A 24,441-nucleotide genomic window follows, 5' to 3' on the forward strand; every position below is an offset into this window, starting at 1 on the left:
CTCCCTGCTGTCCACTGCTGCTCTCAGCCAATGAATCAGTGGCATTCCACATTAACAATGTTCAAAAAGGGTCTTGTGGTCACAAGAAAAGTGACCAAGATAGTCACTCTCTGTATGCATCCTTTGACTCAAGTGCAGTGTGCAGTTTCTTCATTTTCTCTGCCAATTATCAACTTGCTGATGGGTAGTCCTGCAGTACTTTAAGTTCTTGTTGATTAGCAGGATCTTGTGATCTTGCAGTCATAAAAAATGTATTTAAGTAGGAGAGTAGTACTTTTTGTTGACCCTGCAGAAGGTGCTGCTGCCATCTTACCAGAAGACCCTTTTTAGTTATGTAGAATTTTGTATCAAAATTGGGGAGTGGGGGAGAAAGGCTGGGGAGGTGTTCACATCCTGATCAGTAATTAATCATCCTGCAATGGATTAATTTCTCATACATTCTATTGTGTCTGTGACTGTGGTGTATGCAAATTTGCAATTGCATTTGTAGCACAGTGAAAATTAATTTATTGTAATGGATTTTGCAGGATAAGCACAGGATTAGAGGAATACATTCCCCAGTTACCTTATTTCTCAATAGTCTTAACTAATCCTTTCATCTTTATGCAGTTTCAACTTTATTTCACTCTCCTTGCATGTACTGTATTTTTTACCATCCTGTCCAATTCAATTCTGTGCTTAACTGCTCAGGTCCCAAGCTCTAGAATTCTCTCATTAAACCTCTATCTCCTTTTAAGAATGATTTTGTTATGTACTTCATATATTTATCATATTTTTTCAAGAACTTTGGTGATGTGCTGTGAAATGTTTTGTTGCATTATGCTTCAATGTTTTGTGGTTGTACTGACCTTTAAGTTGTTGAGGTTTAATCAGATTGTAGGTCCCTTGTTAAAATCCCGCTGTATTTGGGAAAGTTGGGAGACAGTGCAACTGGCAGCTGAAATATTGACTTAACCTTTACTGAGGCTGCAATCACTTGCAAACATATTGCTGTTTAAATTGTATTAATATGTTCTTGGAGGACAAAAATGTCAAAGGCAATTCATTAAGGTGTATTTAAGCCCTGAAAGAAAATAATTTTAATTCCATTCTGAACTGCCAGGAATTAGTAATGTAATTCATTGTGAATGAATTTGATAGCTTATCATTCTTTCCAAGAAGATTGAAAGCGGGTCTCAACTGATGGGATGACATGCTTTCGTTCTGTAATAGTCTCATGTATAATGTGTTTGTTCAACAGGATAACATTGTTCAATATTCAGTATTGATACAAAATGCCACTGACCAACAAGATTTTGATGAGTAAATTGGGGGAAAAAACCCTGTACTTTGCATTAATTTATGAATTGCAGAAATTGGGGCAGGTTTGGGAAAGTATATGTATTTGGCATGAAGTACAGCACCATTGGATTGCCGTTTGAATTAAAGTGACAGACTTTTGGGTTATAGAAATGTCACAAACAGCACAATAACATTAAGGTGGCTAGATTATCTATTATGGTGTGAACCAGGCAGTTGTGTTGTAAAGCAAGGTTTGACTTGTATATATGCAGGGAATTCTGTTGTCAGTTCAACACAGCCTCTCTGCCCTAGCCACATTCTAGGTATTGCCAAATAATCAAGAATTCAGACGTCCTACATATAGAGTGGAAGAGTTTCTGTGTAATATTAGATTAAAAAGATTGAATTGCAACAAAATGGAAAATGATGTTATCAGATTGAAGGTGTTATCCTGTCTATGTTCTAGAAAATCCATTTTGAATTTGATAATTTTTAATTACTTCATTGGCTCCTGGAAGCCAAAGTTCAAAAGTAAGGTTATCCATTTTGACACCCTGCTGTTCCGTTGAGATGTTACTTGTGGTTGAAGAGTTCGACTAAGGGGAGCATTTTCTCCCTCGCCTTGCAGGTGGCTAAATATAATATGCAAAGATGTGCCGCTAACGCTGCCAGCAGTATCATTCAACACTGGTCTATAAAGAGCATATTACAATTAAAACCTGATTATTTTATAATTCTGATTTAATCTGATGAGTTTTAAAAATTAAAGTTATGTTTTGCGTGTTGATTCAGGGGGAAAAGCCCTGATACTGAGTGTTGGTAAGATCCAAATACAGATGAAAATAATCTCTGAATGCAAAGTCACCTTATTTTTGGCTCAGTATTGATCATTTCCTTTCTTGTACTGCCATCTTTTAGTGTTAGGTATTTTCAAAATTGTTAAACCAGGTAATGAGTAATTATTACAAAAATGCTGTAGATTTTGAATATTTGAAAAGTAAGTTCAATTTTGCTGGACAACCATGCAAAAGATAATACAGAACTTCGAAAAAAAAATCAGAATTTTGAATTTAGCTTTTTATTGGGTCTGAAGAAATAACTAGAAGTTGGGACAATTAAAGTCCAGCATGATCATTATATTTATATTATTGTAGAAGTAGTTTTAAGAATTGTTGAAAATTAGTTATGTAAATGTTTATTTTTAAATTGTTCAAATTTGTTATTCAGGTTGGAGAACGTCTAGGCCGTTATGAGGTGGAAAAGCGATGTGCCATAGAGAAAGAGGACTATGATCTGGCGAAGCAGAAGAAACTACAAATGGATGATTATAGAATGACAGTTTACAAGCAACTGGAGCTGCACAATCTGTTGGACATGGGAATGGTCAGTATAAATTCTGCACACAAAATTAAATTTTAGTAACATTTTCAAGCAAGTAATTAGCTCCTTAAGCCAGTTTATCAGTATGATTTTTGTTTCCATTTTCATGTTCAATTGAAAAGAGATTGGAAATTACTTCTGGAAGATGCTCATGAATCTTTGAATCAGAATCAGGTTTATTATCACTGATGTGTGGTGTGAAATGTGCTTTGTGACATTACGATAAGAAATGTTAAGAGTTTATGGACTGATGGGAAATCTGATGGCAAAGGGGTAAAAAAAAGTGTAAAGATCGAGATAATGGGTTCATAAACTGTTCAGAAATCTGATGGCAGAAGAGAGAAGGTGTTTCTGAATTGTTGAGTGTGTGTCTTAAGGCTTCTGTACCACCTCCTGAATGGAGGTAATGAAAAGAGGGCATGTTTTGAATGGCCCCGTCTGAAGGCACCACCTTCTGAAGATGTCCTTGGTAGGGAGGCTAGTGCTCTTGATGGAGCTGGCTATGTGTGCAATCCTGAGCAGCTTTTTTTGATCCTATGCATTGGAGCCTGTACAGGAGACAGTGAAGTAACCAGTGATACATCAGAAAGAGTACGTTTTTGTTTTTGCTAGTTCCACAATGTTCTGTTTTGGGGAATTTGTGTAGTTTCAGCATTATGGCAGTAAAAGCATTTTATTGGCCGTTAAGTGGAATTGTAAGGGTCATTCAATAAATCCAAGTCTTGTGCTTTTGTCATCCCTGAGCAAGTCGTCGTCTTTCTGAGCTAGATGTACCGTGAATCACAATTAAGAATCAAGATAGTTGATGTTAAATATTTTACCTTATCTTTTATTATTAAAAGAATTAAACATGCTAGAATTCATTGTCATGAAGAAAGTAATTATAGTTGACCAGATGACTCCCAAGAGTTCTAATATTTATTAGTTTAGAAATTAATGATGTTTCGACTGTACAGATTCGAAAGCTTCCAGAGTTTCCTCTTGAACCAGTGAATCACCCCAGTAAGCTTCAACAACCAAAGGATCTGGGAGTAGAATTTGAACAGGCATCTGTGAAAGCCCATCTGGAAGAAGCACACCAAGCAAATTCTGATCTACAATACCAGACCTCTGTGGTGTCTCCTACACCACTGCATTCTCCTGCCCCACCTGTCAGGTTACCTTCTCCAAAGGTATGCTTCATGTTTTAACGCAAGTTTTAATAGAACATAGAATATTGTACATCTCAGTCCAGGCCCTTCGGCCCACAATGTTGTTCCAGCCCTTAAACCCTGCCTCCCATATAACTCCCCACCTTAAATTCCTCCATATACCTGTCTAGTAGTCTCTTAAATTTCACTAGTGTATCTGCCTTCACCACTAACTCAGGCAGTGCATTCCACGCACCAACCACTCTGAGTAAAAAAAAACCTTCCTCTGATATCCCCCTTGAACTTCCCACCTCTAACCTTAAAGCCATGTCCTCTTGTATTGAGCAGTGGTGCCCTGGGGAAGAGGCGCTGGCTGTCCACTCTATCTATTCCTCTTAATATCTTGTATACCTCCATCATGTCTCCTCTCCTCCTCCTCCTCTCCAAAGAATAAAGCCCTAGCTCCTTAATCTATGATCGTAAGGCATGCTCTCTAAACCAGGCAGCATCCTGGTAAATCTCCTCTGTACCCTTTCCAATACTTCCACATCCTTCCTATAGTGAGGCAACCAGAACTGGACATAGTACTGGTCTCCCCCGCTGTCCGAAGGTGAAGAGTTCCTGTGGAACCGTTTGTAAGCTGAAATGCTGTAAAGTAAAGTGAAGAAGCAATTATCATTAATTTATATGGGAAAAATTATTGAGCGTTCCCAGGCCCAAAAAATAACCTACCAAATCATACCAAATAACCCATAAAACCTAAAATAACACTAACATGTGGTAAAATCAGGAATGATATGATAAATATACAGCTATATAAAGTAGAAATATTGTAGGTACGGTGTAGTTTCATTTATCAAAATTGGGAAGACAGCGAGCCAAAATCGATTTGGAGAAAAAAAAATTGGCACAGACAGGCATACGTACATACATATGTGTGCACGTACACACATGCACGCACAACTGCCTGCACAAGGCTTCACGGCCATCATAGTCTTTCTCGGGGTAAACACAGTTATAAAGTGCGCATCTTTTTTTTGTAAAAGTGAAAATCCTTTTCCTTTACCCTACTCGCCAAGGCCTTCTCATGCCCCCTTCTTGCTCTCCTCAGCCCCTTCTTAAGCTCCTTTCTTGCAACCCTATATTCCTCAATAGACCCATCTGATCCTTGCTTCCTAAACCTCATGTATGCTGCCTTCTTCCACCTGACTAGATTTTCCACCTCACTTGTCACCCATGGTTCCTTCTTATCTTCCTCACCGGGACAAATTTATCCCTAACATTGTGCAAGAGATCTCTAAACATCGACCACATGTCCATTGTACATTTCCCTGCAATAACATCATCCCAATTCACACCCGCAAGTTCTAGCCTTATAGCCTCATAATTTGTCCTTCCCCAATTAAAAATTTTCCTGTTCTTTCTTGGTTCTATCCTTTTCCACGATAATGCTAAAGGCCAGAGAGCAGTGGTCACTGCCCACCAGATGCTCACCCACTGAGAGATCTGTAACCTGATCCAGTTCATTACGTAATACAGGATCTAGTATGGGACTCCCCCAGTCGGCCTATCAACATACTGTGACAGGAATCCGTCCTGGACGCACTTAACAAACTCTACCCCGTCTATATCTTTGGAACTAATCAGGTGCCAATCAATATTAGGGAAGTTAAAGTCACCCATGATAACAACCCTGTTATTTTTGCACCTTTCCAAAATCTGCCTCTCAATCTGCTCCTCAGTATCTCTGCTGCTACCAGGGGGCCTAAGAATACTCCCAATAGAGTAACTGCTCCCTTCCTGTTCCTGACTTCCACCTATACTGACTCAAAAGAGGATCCACTACATTACCCACCCTTTCTGTAGCTGTAATTGTAATGCTGCCCCTCCTCCCCTCAATCCAGGAATATTGAGAATCCATTCCTGCCCTGCTGCCAGCCAAGTCTCTGTAATGGCCACTATATCATATTTACATGCATGTATCCAAGCTCTCAGTTCGTCACCTTTGTTCCTGATGCTTCTTGCATTGAAGTACAGGCACTTTAGCCCTTCTACCTTATTACCTTTGCACCCTTTATTCTGCTTCTCTTTCCTCAAAGCCTCTTTATATGTTAGATCTGGTTTTACTCCATGCACTATATGTGCAGTTCTAGCATGACCTTTATCCTCCTCCACGTCACTATCTGCTCTAACACTCCGGTTACTCTCCCCCTGCATATCTAGTTTAAACCCCCCAGAGCAGCACTAGCAAACCTTCCCTGGCCTTTGAAAGAAGGAATGAAAATACTTAGACAGGTTAGATTGCTGGAGCCTGGAATTGCAGTCTTCAAATTAATGTAATACAATTGTGATATATTTGATATTAACTGACGTTGCTAATGCTTCAAGAGGTTCTGTTCTACTCTTCCATTGTCAAATGTATTGACATATATCAAAGGAAATTAATCTGGACAGATTTATTTTAAAATAAGAATCAGGTTTATTATCACTGATATATGAATGTGAAATTCATTGTCTTGTGGTGGCAGTAGTGCAAGAGAAGCTACTGTAAGTTACAATAACTAAACTGTACAAAAACCGAACACAAGGCAGAGTTCATCAAGTATTCAGAAATACGATGGCAAGGGGAATAAGCTATTCATAAAGGGTTGAGTCTGGGTCATTAGGCTCCTGTACCACCTCCCTGATGGTAGCAATGAGAAGAGGGCATGTGCTGTTTGGTGAGGGTTCTTAATGCCACTTTCATAAGGCACTACATCTTGAAGATGTCCTTGATGGTGTTGAGACTTGAGCTCAAATGTTCAAATTAACTTTATTGTCTAGGTACATACTGTATACAGTGCCTATAAAAAGTATTAACCTGCCCCCATGAAATTTTCATGTTTTATTGTCTTATGTAATTGAATCACTGGATTTAATTTGGCTTTTTTGACACTGATCAATAGAAAGCAACTCTTGGGTAAAAGTAAAATCATCTCTACAAAAAGATCTTAATTGCAAATATAAAACAAAATAATTCATTGCATAAGTATTCACTCCCTTTAATATGACACACCAGATCATCACTGGTGCCAACAATTGGTTTTAGAAGTCACATAATTAATTTAATGGAAATTTGTTTTTGGAGACATGTGTAGTCAAGGTGTTTCAATTTATTGTAGTAAAAATACACCTGTATCTGGAAATTCCAACTGCTGGTAAGTCAGTGTCCTGGCAAAAACTACACCATGAAGACAAAAGAACACTTCAGGAAAAGGTATTGAAAAGCACGTCAGAAGATGGATACAAGAAAATTTCCAAGTCACTGAAAATCCTTTGGCGTACAGTTAAGTCAATAATCAAGAAATGGAAAAAAATATGCCATGGCTGTAAATCTGCCTAGAGCAGGTCGTCCTCAAAAACTGAGTGGTCGTGCAGGAAGGGGACTAATGAGGGAGGCCACCAAGAGACTGATGACAACTCTGAAGGCTGAGATGGTAGAGGCTGTGCAGACAACAACTATTGCCCATGTGCTTCGCTGATCACAGCTTTATGGGAGAGAGACAAAGAGAAAGCCAGTGTTGGAAAAAAACGCACATGAAATCTTGGTTAGAGTTTACCAGAAGATACATGGGAGACTTTGAAGTCAACCTGAAAACGTTCTATAGTATGGTGAAACCAAAATTGATCTTTTTCAGACTAAACACTACGTTTGACATAAGCCAAACACCGCACATCATCAAAAACACACCATCCATACCATGAAGCCTGGTAGTGGCTGCATCATGCTGTGGTGTTGCTTCACTGCAGCAGGCCCTGCAATGCTTGTGAAGGTAGAGAGTAAAATGAATGCAGTAAAATATAAGGAAATCTTGGAGGAAAACCTGATGCACTCTATAAGGGAACTGCAACTTGGGAGAAGATTTGTTTTCCAGCAAGACAATTACCCCAATCATATAGCCAGGGTGCACAGGAATGGGTTTAAAACAACAAAGTTAATGTCCTGGAGTGGTTAAGTCAGAGTGCAGACGACCAGCCAATTGAGAATCTGTGGCTGGACTTGAGAAAGAGCTGTTCAATCACAATCCCTATGCAATCTCCAGAGCTTGAGCAGTTTTGTAAAGAAGGATGGGGGAAAATTGCAATGTCCAAATGTGCATAGCTGATAGAGACCTATTAACACAGATTCAAGGCTGTTATTGTTGCCAAAGGTGAATCTACTAAATACTGACTTGAAGGGGGTGAATACTTGTGCAATCAAATATTTTGTGTTTTATATTTGTAATTAATTTAAATCACTTTGTAGAGATCTATTTTCACTTCGACATGAAAAGAGTATTTTTCTTTTGATCAGTGTCAAAAATGTCAAATTAAATCCACTGTGATTCAATGTTGTAAAACAACAAAACATGAAAACTTCCAAGGGAATGAATGCTTTTTATAGGCACTGCAAATCACCACATACTATCTTGAGATTCATTTTTTTGCAGGTATTTACAGTAGAAGAGAAATACAGTGGAATCAGTGAAAACCTACACACAGACTGACATACAGCCAATGTGCAAAAACAAATAAATAAGTAAATATAGAATACTGAGAATATGAGTTGTAGGGTTATAGAGGCCTATAACATGGAACAGCATAGAAACAGGCCCTGAGTCTTCATCAAAGTTACTCTAGTTCATAATCACATGCTCAAGTACATCTATGCACAGGTACAATGAAAAGCTTGCATAAGCATCTCAGGATCATATAAGGAGAAGCCACAAGAAGAACATAAACACAAGTCCACCCATCACATTCCTGTTTTCACTTTCTTTCTGTAGGTGGATGCAAGCTCACTTCCCTATGATGAGAGACCCCTGCCAGCTCAACGCAAGCCTTCAGAATTGTACAGTGTTCCCCAGCTAGACATTAATGAGAATCTTGCTAAAAACACAGACACTTTGCCTACATCAGGAAATGGGATTACTGGAGAACCAGAGCCACTAACAGAGAAAGCTTTCAGAGAAGCTAGTTTTGCCGTTGAGTTATTTGGAGAGGCTCTGGTGAGTATTTCCTCCAACATTTGTAGATAAATGTGTATTATCAATAAACTAGAAATTTCTGAAATACTCAGGTCATGTGGCTCTGAAGAGAGAAACAGAATTGCAATTTGTGTGGTTGACCCTTTATTAGAAAAGAAAAGAGAAGTGCAAATGCTTTGTAGGGAAAGTATATAGGGTAGTAGTTGAGGAGAACAAAGAGCTTGAAAATCAGATGGGAGTGGGACAAAGGAAATAAAACTGGTGAAGGTCATCCAGATATTGGAGACCTCTGAAGATTAATTAGATCAGATGAGTCAGGCACAACTTGAAAATGAAATCAAAGAATGGAATAGAATGAGAGTCACAGAAAGCTACAGCACAGAAACAGGCCCTTTGGCCCATTCAGTCCATGCTGAACTATTTAAACTGCCTTACCCAGACCATAGATGTCCATCTCTTCCATCCATGTACCAACCAAACTCCTCTTGAACATTGAAATCGAAAAGGCATCCACCACTTGCTCAGGCAGCTCGTTCAACACTAGTTTCCAGGATTATTCCTGTTTCGTGACATTCAACAAAAGTTTAAATCTCTATTTATCTATTTGGCAATAAGACATGGAGTAGGGCCTTCTGACCCTTTGGCCACACTGCCTCTGCGACGCTCGACAATCCCAAAAAAGCCGATTGTCGTCATGGGACAATTTACAATGACCAATGAAGCCACCCGGTACGTCTTTGGACTGTGGGAGGAAACCGGAGAACCCAGGGAAAACCCATTCATTCCATGGGGAGGACGGACAGAGACTCCTTACAGATGATGCTGGAATTGAACTCTGAACTCCGGCGCCCCGAGCTGTAATAGTGATGTGCTGTTACATTACCATGGCAATGATTAGTTTATCCCACTAATTGGTGAATGATGATGTCTGCAGACTCCCACAACTCCCTGGAGATTTCCCCACCTCTGAAATGAGAATGGGGTCAGTGGGCAGATCAGTTCTGTAACCCAACTCCAGGAAGCTGGCACTCCTCCACCGGACTCCATGACGATACAGGACTGTAGAGCAGTCTAAGTGACTGTGGGGAGACCACGCAGGGAGATGGCATTCTGTGTCCATGCGAGGGCCTTCTGAAGAGATCCAGGTCATCAGTTTGACCCTCCCCCAAAATAACCAAGCCCCACTGATTCAGAGCCTGACCCTACTAATGGGGGAAAGGTGAGATATATTACTCAAATTGGAAGTAGGTGAACTTTGTGAAGGGTACCATATGAAACAAAGGAAGTGTTTCAAAGCATCGCTTATTTGATATAAGGCCCATAGCTGCTCCTAACACTCCAAATGTGGTCTGACTAATGCCTTATAAAGTTTCAGCGTTACATCCCTGGTAACAAATCCAGAACTGCTAATAACCCACTCCATCGGTACTGGATGCAGGAAAAATAATGGTTTATATATTCTGTTTTGATCATATTTTTCCAACAATTGAATAGATTGAGGTTGTAGCATTGCTGGTCAACGGGTACATATATTTTTACACTTAAAGTCTCCCAATGGACCACCTCCTCATCAGTATTGGCATCATTTTGATTGCACCTTATCCGATTGTTTAGTTTACCTCAGAAGAGGACCAGAATTTGAGGTAGCTGCCTGCTTCAGAAATGATAATATTAATTATATAGATTAATTGTATAATTATATAGATCAGTGGTGTCAAACTCATTTTAGGTCACAGGCCGGATTGGGCAAAATGCAGCTTCATGCGGGCCGGATCAGTCGGGCGCATGCGAACGCAGCTTTCTTTGCCTGTTCTCATGTGTCTCAGTCTTTGCTGTAACTACAAAGTGTTTCACTTCACAAATTCCGTTTCTTATGAAGAAGACTGCTGAGCAAGCATTATTTTTATGATTGGTATTAACTTACAATCATAGGCTTCATATCGCCGGGCCATTAATAATTAAAATAATAGATCTATCTAAAATGATCTTGCGGGCCGGATATAATTGTACGCCAGGCCGGATATGGCCCGCGGGCCTTGAGTTTGACACCTATGATATAGATTATCTGGTGCATGAGCATATCCTGTACATCAGGTTAAACAGTAAAACTATGGTCTTGTGAGATTAGCAGATTTTCTGGGTGTTGGATGTTAATACCAAATATAGTCATATAATAATAAATAACATATTTAGTGTCTATGGTATGTAATAATGTATAATTTCCAGTAAACCTAAAAATTTTAAGTGTTGTGAGAAAAATGCAAATACTCCAGACCCTGACTGCAGCTGCAAATTTATCCATATTTCTGAAACCCTGATGTTCTGAATCTTTATCTTGGTTTGCCATAAACCCAGTCCACAGTGTAGATCAAACTCTGGCCATACTCCCAACCTCTGCTTTGACCACACGTCCTGCTTGCTGTCCAGACTAATGCATGAGCTAAGAATACGTGCACAATGCTGGAAGAACTCAGCAGGTCAGGCAGCATCCATGAGAAAAGAGTAGCCAACATTTCGGGCTGAGACCCTTCATCAGGAATGCATGAGCTAGATGTTTGACCTTCAGGATTTAGAAGCAAATGGAACTAGATTATCAAAATTCTACTATGTCAGAACATAGTGTTCTGATCCTCAGTGATCCTCAGTGTTTCTAATTATTGTAAAGATACTAGCGGTTCCATTGTCATGGAAGCTGTGTATGGGTAGAATCTCTGTAGTTACTGCAGACAGATACAGTAGCATAATTTTCAATCTATTCATAATTTCTGTTAACTCGTTCAATACCTTTTGTACATTTCTGTTCAAATATTTTGTTTGTCATAGGTGGCTGGTGCCTATTCAAAAACTTGGTCGTATAGGGAAGATGCTTTGCTGGCTGTTTATAAGAAGCTTTCCACTGTTTCTGATGATCTAACTAAGGATGAGCTAAAGAATATGTTACGAGCCGCAATCTTCCTTGTTCGTAGAGCGATTAAGGATAAAGTATCATCTGTAAGTACTGAACACTGATCATACTCTTCAGCTAAAATTACTTTTTTGGACTCCATCTGGCTCTGACAGTGACACTTCCTGAAATTATTCTTGTGCTGTGGTTTCACCAATGCATTTCAGTGTATTTTCACATGGCTTTTCAGTTACAGTGGTGCTAGAAAGTTTGTGAACCCTTTAGAATTTTCCCTATTTCTACATAAATGTGACCTAAAATATGATCAGATCTTCACTAAGTCCTAAAACTAGATAAAGAGGACCCAAATAAATAAATAATACAAAAAACATGCTTGTTCATTTATTTATTTATTGAGAAAAATGATCCAATATTACATGTATTTGTTGGAAGAGGTATGTGAACCTCTAGGAATATCAGTTCATTAAAAGAGGAAATTAGAGTCAGGTACTTCAACCAGTGGAATGACAAATCAGGTGTGAGGGTGGGATAGCCTGCCCACATAAAGAACATAAACATGGGTCTTCACTATCAAAGTTTGATCTTTATTGCACAGGTGTTTGGAAGTGTACCATGCCTTGATCAAAGGAGATCTCTGAGGACCTCAGAGAAAAAAAAAGTTGTCAATGCTCACCAGGCTGGAAAAGGATACAAAACCATTTCTAAAGAGTTTGGGCTCCACCAATTCACAGGCAGATTGGTGTACAAATGGAGGAAATTCAACATTATTGCTACTCTCCCCAGGAGCGGTCAACCAACAAAAATCAGTTTAAGAGCAAGGTGTGCAATATTCCAGGAGCTCACAAGGATCATCTAAGGAACTATAGGCCTCTCTTGCATTAGCTAATGTCAGTGTTCATGAGCCTAACATCAGGCAAACAATGTGCATGGCAGCATTGCAAGGAGAAAGCCACTGTTTTCCAAGAGGAACAATGCTACTCATCTAAAGTTTGCTAAAGACCACGTGGATGAGCCAGAAGGCTATTGGAAGAATGTTCAGTGGATGGATGAGTCCAAAATAGAACATTTTGGCTAAAATAAGATGTGTTTTGCTTGGAGAAAAGCAAACACTGCATTCCAGCTTCAGAACCTCATCCCATCTGTAATGTGTGGTGGTGGCAGTGTTATGGTTTGGACTTGATTTGTTGCCTCGAGTCCAAGATGGCTTTCCATCATTGATGGAACTAGGAATTATGAATTGTACTTGCAAATTCTACAGGAAAATGTCAAGTTATCTATCCGTGAACTGAAACTCGAGAAAGTGGGTCGTGCAGCAAGACAACAACCTTAAACACACAAATCAGTCTACCAGAGAATAGTTAAAGCAGAAGAAATTTCATGTTTTGGAATGGCTGAGTCAACATCCTGACCTTAAGCCTATAGAAATATAATGGAAAGACCTGAAGCAAGTAGTTCCATGTAAGGAAACCTACCAACATCTCGGAGTTGAAGCAGTTTTGTGAGAAGGAATGGACTAAAATTCCTCCAAACCGATGTGCAGGACTGATCAACAGTTACTGAAAATATTTGGTTGAAGTTGCTGCTTTATGTGTTGGGGGTTGGGGGGGGGGGTCACAGCAATTACTGAAAGTGAACATTCACATTTTTCCAACAAATACATGTATTGGGTCATTTTTCTAAATAAATAAATAAGGGTTTTTTTTTTGCATTATTTGTTTAATTGGGTTCTATTTAGCTTTAGGATTTGTGTGAAATCTGATCAAATTTTAGATCATTTCTATGCAGAAATAAAGAACATTCTAAAGAGTCAACAAGTTTCTAGCGCCACTGTACATGCAGAGTCAACAACCGGGGAAGCATATTACTGGGGGAGGATGATCGCTGAACCGCAACATATACCTCTGGAATTCATATATTGATTTTCAACAGGAATTTGTGTCAGCATCCCATGAGAAACTTTGTCAAATGGCTCTAAAAGACACAAAGCTTCAGTAGGATTTAAACATAAAATTGGAGGTGTTGTGAAATTTGGAGAAGGTTGACTATAGTTACATCAGAATATTGATCAGCTGGGAAAATGGGCAAAGGTTGGCAGATAATAATTTGTACAAATTTAAAATGATGCTTTTGGGAAGTTAAACCAAGACAGGACATGGAGTTAATGGCAAGGTCCCGGGAAATTTTGAATAAAGACCTGTGTGTAAAAGCTCATGATTCACTAAAAGTAGCAACATGGGTAGGTAGGGTGGTGAAAATGGCATGTGTCATGCTTGCCTTCATCAGTTGAGACTGAGTGCAAAAGAGTAAGGATTTCATTTTGCAGTTTTACAAAGTGTTCAAAATATTGTCTGGCGGCACTTGGATTAATGTTGTGCAGTTCTAATTGCCACACTATAGGAAAGATGTGATAAGTTGGAGAGGATACAGAAAAGATTCATAAGAATGTTGTCTGGATTGCAGGACTTCAGTTACAAAGAGAGATTTGGACAGGCTGACTCTTTTTGAGCAAAGTGGATATATTGAGAAACACGGTAGTCTTAAGAAGGATGAGGTTTAAAATTCACCAAAATTATTTGTTATCAGTATCTGTTCCTAAGTTCTGAGGGTAAGAAGAAAAAAGAACCAAGAACCACTATTGGGCTAAAATGTCCTTTCAGCCCACTCTTGTCACTCAGTTGGATCATAGCTGGTCCAATCTAATCATCATTAACTTTGCATTCCTAGGCATCCTAATATATTTACTTTTATAGACTCATCTTCAATTAACTTTCTTCTTGCAAAATTATATATTTTCAATCCCCTAGATTAAATAGTCACCCAGAATAATGTAGGTTACTTGGAGTATATTATTTGATACCATTAAAATCAACTGGTTGTTTTGTAATTTTCAATCCATTGAAGAATGAATTGCAGCTTTGATTTCTGCATACTGAATTGTGAAATTGCTGGAGCTACCTTCCATCATTATGTAAAACTCCAATAATCTTGCATACTCCATACTTTGGTGCTGGACTAGCAGATTATCTGAACTACTCTGGTATTTAAAACATCAAACACCTTTTATTAGCTTTTTAAAAACATGCTATACAGAAATATAATAGATTTTGCAGTGAACCTGGTGAGTTCAAAAAGAGCAGGAAATTTGTAAATATTCAGGATCGTTGCACATCAGGCCCACATCTTTGAGCCCCAGATGTTCTTCAGACTCTAGGAAGTGTTGCAGCCATACACCCTGCTGGCATTCTGGATTGCTTGCTCATGCTCACTAATAAGTGAGCTGGATGCTAAACAATCTAATATTTGATTTTTCTCAGTTTTATTGGCTCCCATAATGCATTGGGGACATTAAAATGCCTTTCTTGTACAGCAGAGGAACAATATTTATGGTGCAAAAACTAATATAACCAAGAAATACGGTAAATGGCATGGAAGATGTAATGGAAGGGAAATTACTTTTTAAGGTGACAACAGGTAAATTCTGTTACTGAATGGGTGGATTGTATTCCAACAAAATAGTTTGCATTGAAGCCATATCAAAGTTCAAAGTAAAATTTATTATCAAGCTATGTATATGTCACCGTATACTTCTGAGATTCATTTTCATGCAAGTATTCACAGTAGAAAAAATAAATGCAGTAGAATCAGTGAAAAACTACACGCAAAGACAGCCAATGTGAACAAGACAAACTGTACACATACAATAAATAAAAAATAGATCAGACAAAACTGAGAACATGAGTTGCAGAGTTCTTGAAAGCAAGTCCATAGGTTGTGGGATCAGTTCTGTGTTGAGGTGAGTGAAGTTATCTATGTTGTTTTAGGAACTTCACGGTTGAAGGATAATAACTGTAGCTGGACCTGGTGGTATGAAACCTAAGGCAGTCGTACCACCTAATGGCAGCAGTGAGAAGAAAGCATGGCCTAGGTGATTTCTTGTCATTGGTAATGGCTGCTACTTTCCTGTGGCAGCATTCCTTGTAGATGTGCTTAGTGGTGGGGAAGGCTTTTCCTTTGATGGAATGGTCTGTATCACAACTTTTTATTGGTTTTTCTGTTCTTGGGCATCTGTGTTTCCATATCAGGCCATGATGTAATTAGTCAGGATGGTCTCCATGGAAATTTGTTAAAGTTATAGATGACATGTTGAATCTGTGCAAACCTCTAAGGAAGTAGAGCTGCTGACATCCCTTCTTTGTTATGGCACTTTCATGCTCCAAACTGACCGGGGTCTGCAAGTTTTTGAAATTGAGGACCCAGTTGCACAAGGAGATATTGAAGCATATAGGTCTTGGCGCTTATTGATTTGTTTTGAGGGATGATAGTATTGAATGCAGAGCTGTAGTCAGTGAAGAATGTCAGATATTTCAGGGCTGAATGAAGAGCCAATGAAATGGTGTCTTTTGTTGACCTGTTGTGATGGTAGGCAAATTGAAGTAGTTCCATGTCAGTCCTCTGGCAAGAGTTGATATTTCATAACCAACCTCATCAGCATTTCATCTGTGTATCTGTCAAGAGAGAACTGAAAAAATTTGCTGCTTCTGCCTCCCCACACACACAAGTTCTGTTGGAGTGAATTTTATTTTATTTCTCAAATTTTTAAGTCATTATTTCTGAATTCCAAATTTATGTTAGTTTGAAGTTACACTCTATTCATTTATAATTAATGTATTTTGTAATTGCCAGTAGGGGGCAGCCAAGCATCAGTTTGATGCCAAAATCAAGATTTTTTCCAGATTCATTTATATAAACATACAGATGCAGTCAAATACACCTTTTGCGTTAACAATCAACACAATCTAAGGATGTTCAGGGCAGCCCATAAGAGTTGCCACACTTTCTGGCGCCAGCAAAGCATACCCACCATGTTCAAAGTTTAAAGTAGATTTATTATCAAAGTAACATATACTACATATAACTTTGGGATTTGCCCCCTTTGCCAGCAGCCATAAAACAAAGAAACACATTAGAACCCATTTAAAAAAAAGTCCAGATGACCAAGATAGTCAAGCACCCAATATGCATAAAAAGAACAAATCGTGCAAATAATAAAAAAGCAAACAAAACACAATATGATCCACAGAGTCCCCAAAAGTGCATCCATAGCCATGGAACCAGTTTGGTGCTAGGGCGAGTGAAGCCAGTCGAGGAGCCTGATGACTGTAGGTCACGACCGTGGAGCTCATTCAGCGCTGAGGCAAGTGAAGTCAGTCCAGGAGGCCTATGACTGCAGGCCACAGCTATGGAGCCAGTTCAGTCACACTGCCCTAGCAGCCTTGATTAACCCATCCCAACATGGGACAATTTACAACGACTGGTTAACCTACCCAGTACATCTTTGAACTGTGAGAGGAAACAGGAACACCTTGGGAAAACCCATGAATTGAACTCTGAAATACAGTGATGTCCCAAAATGTAAGAGCCAAAAGTGTATCTTGATGCATATGTGGCAGAGTTTGTGGATCCCACACTGGTCTCATCAATTATTTCTAGACAACAACTGGAGAGGAAGCAAGTCACTCTTTGCCTCAGAGAGAATGTAGTACAGATCAAGAAGATTGGTAGTTCTAAATACCGGCTTCATTTTCACAAACCAGTGTTTTAAGTTTGGCAGAGTAAATTTAGATTGAAGTTGTTAACTGGCTATTGCCTTGAAAGCTTGCTGAATTGTTAATTGTTGTGGTGTTTGTTGAGCTTGGCAATTAGCTTGCAGACATTTCATCACCAGTTCAGGATGTCAACTTGACTGGTAATGAAATATCTTCAAGCTAATTGCCAAGTTTGTTGAACACCACAATGTTAAACCCCTCAACCTGAGCTACCAGTAAACTATGGTTCAGTTTCCTTGTTTGCTGAAAATAAACAGTACTGCATTCTTTTAAGGACAATTGCTTAGAATAAATCAAGTCCATAATTGTAATTCTTCCTCACAGGTTTTGTAGTTTGGCCACCTCCTTTGCACTGGTTATTTTAGTGAGAGACAATAATCAGAAATATTATTTAACAGCACATATAATTCTAGCTAACAATGTTTTCCATCGTATCCACTTTAAAAAAAATTAAGCAAATGTTGAATTTGTTTTGAAAGGATGATTTTTTTTTATATGTGTAGTCCATTGGGTCTTGTCAGCAACTTTAATACCACTTCACTGCAGCTGCTGCCAAGATAAATAAGTTGAATTGTAGCTTCTTTAGCTTTTCCTAGGTTTCAGTGGGAATTTCCTCTTCACTGAATGTTGTTGTCAGCAGAGGCAGGCTTTGTTTTGTTTTTTTTTTAGCAGCTTCATTCAAGGCCAGACTGTCCTGTGGTGAACTGCTGGTTTATATTTATGTTCCATTATCTGTATCCTTTCCCCATCAATCTTCACGAGGGTCCCTTATCTACCACCTGCTGATCTGAGTTGGAAGGCAAACATTCTATTTTGTGTGTGTTGTCCTGGATTTCTAGCATCTTCAGAATCTATAACATATGTACAGTGGCATGAAAAAGTTTGGGCACCCCTGGTCAAAATTTCTGTCACTATGAATACTTGAGTAGAAGATGAACTGATCTCCAAAAGTCATATGAAACAATCTTTTTAACATTTTAAGCAAGATTAGTGGATTATTTTCCTTTTGTACAATTTTAGAGTGGAAAAAAAGGGAAGGAGCACCATGCAAAAGTTTGGGCACCCCAAGAGTTTTGAGCTCTTATATAAATTTTACCAAGGTCTCAGACCTTAATTAGCTTGTTAGGGCTACGGCTTGTTTACAGTCATTGTTAGGAAAGGCCAGGTGATGCAAATTTCAAAGCTTTATAAATACCCTGACTGCTCAAACCTTGTCTTGACAATCAGCAGCCATGGGCTCCTCTCAGCAGCTGCCTAGCACTCTGAAAATTAAAATAAATCATGCCCACAAAGCAGGAGAAGGCTGTAAGAAGACAGCAAAGCGTTTTCAGGTAGTCATTTCCTCAGTTTGTAATGTAATTAAGAAATGGCAGTTAACAGGAACGGTGGAGGTCAAGTTGAGGTCTGGAAAACCAAGAAAACTTTCCTAGAGAACTGTAAGATTGCTAGAAAGGCAAATCAAATCCCCTGTTTGACTGCAAAAGACCTTCAGGAAGAGTTAGCAGACACTGGAGTGGTGGTGCACTGTTCTATTGTGCAGTGACACCTGCACAAATGTGACCTTCACAGAAGAGTCATCAGAAGAAAACCTTTCCTGCATCCTCACCACCAAATTCAGTGTCAGAAGTTTGCAGAGGACCATCTAAACAAGCCTGATGCGTTTTGGAAACAAGTCCTGTGGATTAATTAAGTTAAAATAGAACTTTTTGGCCGCAATGAGCAAAAGTATGTTTGGAGAAAAAAGGGTGCAGAATTTCATGAAAAGAACACCTCTCCAACTGTTGAGCACAGGGGTGGATCGATCATGCTTTGGGCTTGTGTTGCGGCCAGTGGCACGGGGAACATTTCACTGGTAGAGGGAAGAATGAAATAAGTTAAATACCAGCAAATTCTTGAAGCAAACATCACACCGTCTGTAAAAAAAAAAGCTGAAGATGAAAAGAGGATGGCTTCTACAACAGGATAATGATCCTAAACACACCTCAAAATCCACAGTGGACTACCTCGAAGCACAAGCTGAAGACTTTGCCGTGGCCCTCACAGTCCCCCGACGTAAACATCATCAAAAATCTGAGGATAGATCTCAAAAGAGCAGTGCATGCAAGATGGCCCAAGAATCTCACAGAACCAGGAAGAATGGGCAAAAATCCCCTAAACAAGAGTTGAAAGACTCTTAGTTGGCTACAGAAAGTGTTTGCATGCTGTGATACTTGCCAAAGGGGGTGTTACTAAGTACTGACCATGCAGGGTGCCCAAACTTTTGCTTCGGGCCCTTTTCCTTTTGTTATTTTGAAACTGTAAAAGATGGAAATAAAAAAGTAATCTTGCTTAAAATATTAAAGAATTGTGTCATCTTTAACTTTATGGCTTTTGGAAATCAGGTTATCTTTTACTCGATTAGCTATTCACAGCAGAAATTTTGACTGGGGTGCCCAAACTTTTGCATGCTGATGTAGTTATAAAGAAGGCAAGACAATGGCTATACTTTATTAGGAGTTTGAAGAGATTTGGCATGTCAACAAATACACTCAAAAACTTCTATGCATAATTGTTTGGTATGGAGGGGCTATTGCACAGGACCAAAAGATGCTGCAGAAAGTTATAAATCTAAACAGCTCCATTTTGTGCACTAGCCTACAAAGTACCCAGGACATCTTTAGGGAGTGGTGGGTCAGAATGACAGCGTCCATTATTAAGGACCTCCAGCATCCAGGGCATGCCCTTTTCTCACTGTTAGCATCAGGTAGGAGGTATAGAAGCCTGAAGGCCCTCACACAGCGATTCAACAACAGCTTCTTCCCCTCTGCCATGCGATTCCTAAATGGACATTGAATCTTTGAACACTAACTCACTTTTTTGGCCCTCCTTATCCGCAGGGGATTGGTTCCAGGATACCAAAAAATACGGATGCTCAAGTACCTTGTATAAAATGGCGTATTTGCATATAGCCTACGCACATCCTCTCATATACTTTAAATCATCTCTAGGTTGCTTATACCGAATACAGTAAGTAGTTGTTATACTGTATTGTTTAGGGAATAATGACAAGAAAAAAAAGTCTGTATATGCTCAGTACAGACAGTACCATTGTAGCTCTTCTGGGAACGCTGATGCCGCCTCAGTGTCAGCCGATTCCCAATTCTCCCGTGATCTTTAGGTTCTTGAGGCTGTAGCACTTTACATAGCTAGCCAGCCATCCCTTACTAGCCTTAATCTCCTTCCTCTCACTCACAAAACAAGTAGCGAATGAAAGAGACGCGAGGCAAGCAGTGCTCAACTTCCGGGTTTTCCCGATCCACGGTTGGTTGCTTGAATCCGCAGATAAGGAGGGCCGATTGGGCAATATTTCTGTTTTTGCACATTTTTTAAAAACCTATTCAATATACGTAATTATTTATTACTTGTTTATTTATTATTATTTTATTTTATTTGTTATTATTTTTTTCTGTGCTGGATTATGTATTGCATTGAACTGCTGCTAAGTTAACAAATTTCATGTCACATGCCGGAGATGATAATCCTGGTTCTGATTCTGTTACATCTGGTATGTGCTGTGTGAAATAATATCTCTAAAAATGTTTTGGAATTATTAAAGATGCTGCATAAAAACACATTTTTCGTGTTAACAATAGAATCCAGTCAGTCTGCTATTCTCTCCTCCCTAGATATTTGAATATTGTGTGTATTGCACCAAGCAATGTGACCAACCTGATTCAGATTCTATTCCTGATGCTTCTCTGGCCCAGCAGTGTAAAAGGTGCCAAGCTTCAGATTTTTACTCCTAGTAATCTTTGGAACTTTGGAATGACGAATCAGATGTGCATTGATCCTTTTATATGTGGCATCATTTTGTTTTCAATTTTAATTCCTTTTTCTTTTCCAGTGTTTTTATTAGTTTCTACATAGAACAATACAGAGTACAAGAAAGTATATATAAAAGGTCAGAAAAGATTTTAGAAAACTATCAGTTACATTGTATCTGTTCATAATAACAGTAACATTCCCCTGTATTCATATGTTAATCAATAGTTATATTGAACTATACTAATTTATTACAAAAAAAAGTCTAACCCCTACCAAGATTGAAGCTGTTCATTAAGGAGAAAAGAAGGTAAATACCTTATATAATAAAAATTAATAATAGCCAACATCTGAGTTTAAACTATGAATTGAAGGTTTTGAACATAATGCAGAAAAGGTCCCCACAATGTTTGAAATTCATGATGAGATTCAGAAATTGAACAATGAATCTTCTCTAAATCTGAACATGACATAACGTCACATAGACGTTGAGCATGAGTAGGAGGAAGAACATCTTTCCATTTAAACAAAAGCATCCTCCTAGCTATAAGAGAACTAAAGGTCAAAATATGTAAATCAGATGCCTTCAACTTAATATCTTATCCTGCAACAATACCAAATAGGGCCGTCAGAGGGTTAGGCTTAAAATTGACTTTAAAAAGTAAGGAGGAAGTTTGAAAAACTTCCTTCCAATATTTTTCAAGATTCGGACAAGTCCAAAACATATGAATTAATGAAGCTTCTCCATTATTACATCTGTCACAGTAGGGAGATAAATATGAATTATCTGATATATAAGAATTTCTTAAACATTTACATGGTAATATTCATTTGATGTGTTTGAAAGTATCGAATGTTTGAAATTCTGATCAAAAGAAATTATACACTCTGCTTCTCTCCCGTTTTGGAATAATTTGCCTTCACAAACCATGTCGATGGCTACAAATTGCAAGCATTTCACCAGTAACAGAATTAAGGATGACAGGTCAATTAAACTGAATAGACTTAAAATTTTAGGTGATAGGTTAAGTTTGCAAAAACTTGGCAAATGGAGTTTAATGATGCAAAGTGTTGAGGTCTTACACTGCAGTAGAAAAAACTTAAAGGCAGACTATCATCTAGCGCAGGGGTTCTCAACATCGTGTCCACAGACTCCTTGCTTTAATGGTATTGGTCCATGGCATAAATAAGGTTGGGAGCCCCTGATCTGGAGGGAGAAACTACAAAGGAATGGGGTTGTCTAATGCTTGAAACTCGGAAGTTAGCACGCAGTTGCAGTAAGCAGTAAGGAAGGCCTTTATTGCTAGGGAAGTTGAAATTTAGAGAAGCATTGTTGCGATTTTATAGTGTTGGGGAGCTGTACCTGAAGTACTATGTGCAGTTTTGGTCCCCTTATTTAAGGAAAACATGCCAGCACTTGAGGTGGTCCTGAAAAGATCCATCAATTTAATTCCTGGGATGAAAAGGCTGTCGTGTTTTAAAAAAATAAATTAGACTTGTGGTTTTAACAATAACGAGGGTTCATCTTGTTGAAAGGTACAAAATCCTAAGAGGACATGGCAAAGTAGATGTTGAGATGGTTCTTCTAATGGAGGTATCTGAATGCGGAAATTATTACAAGATAAGGAAGCAAGAGTGTTTTCCCCGTCGTACTGAATCTCTGGAATTCTGTATGGACCCCCCCCCCCCAGTTTCTTTGTCTGCGTTAAGTCCAGGGAATGCACACTCTGGCCCCACCAAACCTGTGAGATTGAGACAGTTCTCCCACCCCAAACCTGGTTTATGTGGATGTTGTGTAATTTGCTCCCCTATTACAGCTCAGTGCCAAGAAATAACAGGCAGCACACTGCATGCGATTAAAGGAGTTGTATTTATGAATCTTAACTAATGGGTTAGTAAAGAAAAGAAAAAAAAACAAAAAGGGCCCATTTTAATTAAACAGTTAAATGTGCACAAGTTGGAGCTCAACACTTCACTGATATTCACTGATCCTCAGTTGACTTTGCCACCTTGCTCCATCGAATCACGGTCCCCTACCGGGTCAAATCCTGTGACTAGTTCTCTCCAGCATTTCCTCTCTTCATCTCCTGCCAAACAAAGGACCCCAGCTCACATTGGTGTTAGGCACACTACACAAAAACTAGTTCCCCTGATTGGATGGCTACATTCCAAAGCACCCATTATCTCTTAACCATAACCCAAACACTGCTTCTACAGAAAGACCATTATGTTAGCAGTGAAACCTTTCCCGGCGTCTTACATGTACTCGAGAGGTAAGGCTGATACATTTTGGAGCTAAATGCAACTGACATGTGAACCAGCTATGATTATGTTGAAGAGTTGAGCAGGTTTGATGGACCAGATTGTTTGACTGCTCTCCATAATAGTTGATTAATTATCCTGCACTTGATATTTTTAGATATTCCCTCCCCCAGAGCCATTAATCTAATTCTAGATGGGCTATTTCTTTCAATGACCTTTAATTTTCATCTTGCTGCTTGTGAATTTACTAAGGGATGCATAATCCTGTCTTTTATGGTGGATCTTAAATACAGTGGTGCTGCAAACCCTGTAGAATTTTCTCTATTTCTGTGTAAATATGACAGTATATGATCAGATCTTCATATGTCCTAAAACCAGATATACAGAACTCAGTTAAATATATAACACAAAAAAAACTTTTATTTGTTCATTTATTTATTGAGAAAAATGATCCAATATTACATGTATTTGTTGGAAAAAGTATGTGAACTGCTGCTCTCAGTAACTTGTGTGATCCCCTTGTACAGTAATAACTTCAACCAACGTTTCTGGTAACTTTTGATCAGTTCTGCAAATTGGCTTGGAGGAATTTTAGGCTATTTCTCCTTACAAAGCTGCTTCATCTCTGGAATGTCGATGGCCTTCCTTGCATGAACTGCTTGTTTCAGGTCCTTCCGCAACATTTCTATAGGGTTAAGGTCTAGACTTTAACTCAGCAATTCCAAAATATAAATTTTCTTCTTTTTAAACAATTTTTTTGTTGATTTGCTCTCCTCTTTCGGTAATTGTCTTGCTACATTATTCAACTCCTTTTAAGCTTCAGGTGACAGACTGCTGCCTTGATATGCTCCTGTAAGATGTCTTCATACAATTTTAAATTCATTGTTCTCTCAACAATTGCAACCTGTGTTCAGGTCCTACGGCAGCAAAGTAGCACCAAACCGTGATGTTCCTTCCACCATGCTTAACAGTTGGGATGATGTTTTCATGTTGGTGTGCAGTGTCCCCTTTCTTCCAAACATAGCAATGTACATTTCTGCCAAAAAAGTTCAACTTTTGTCTCATCTGTC

The 24,441-nt window shown here is 38.8% G+C and overlaps 1 protein-coding gene across 4 annotated transcripts in view; it reads left to right on the forward strand.

The window, feature by feature from the left end:
* cep104 (centrosomal protein 104) overlaps positions 1–24,441 on the forward strand; it is a 145,448-nt gene that overhangs the window by 20,380 nt on the left and 100,627 nt on the right. For 3 of the 4 annotated variants that reach the window (XM_059951755.1, XM_059951757.1, XM_059951758.1), the window contains exons 9-12: positions 2,509–2,664; positions 3,618–3,833; positions 8,597–8,818; positions 11,621–11,788. In XM_059951755.1, the coding sequence (XP_059807738.1) occupies positions 2,509–2,664; positions 3,618–3,833; positions 8,597–8,818; positions 11,621–11,788 (762 nt within the window). The remainder of the gene's footprint in view (positions 1–2,508; positions 2,665–3,617; positions 3,834–8,596; positions 8,819–11,620; positions 11,789–24,441) is intronic. The other variant, XM_059951759.1, reaches the window with a different exon arrangement.

The sequence above is a fragment of the Hypanus sabinus genome, chromosome 27 (assembly GCF_030144855.1).
Source record: "Hypanus sabinus isolate sHypSab1 chromosome 27, sHypSab1.hap1, whole genome shotgun sequence".
Taxonomy (NCBI): domain Eukaryota; kingdom Metazoa; phylum Chordata; class Chondrichthyes; order Myliobatiformes; family Dasyatidae; genus Hypanus; species Hypanus sabinus.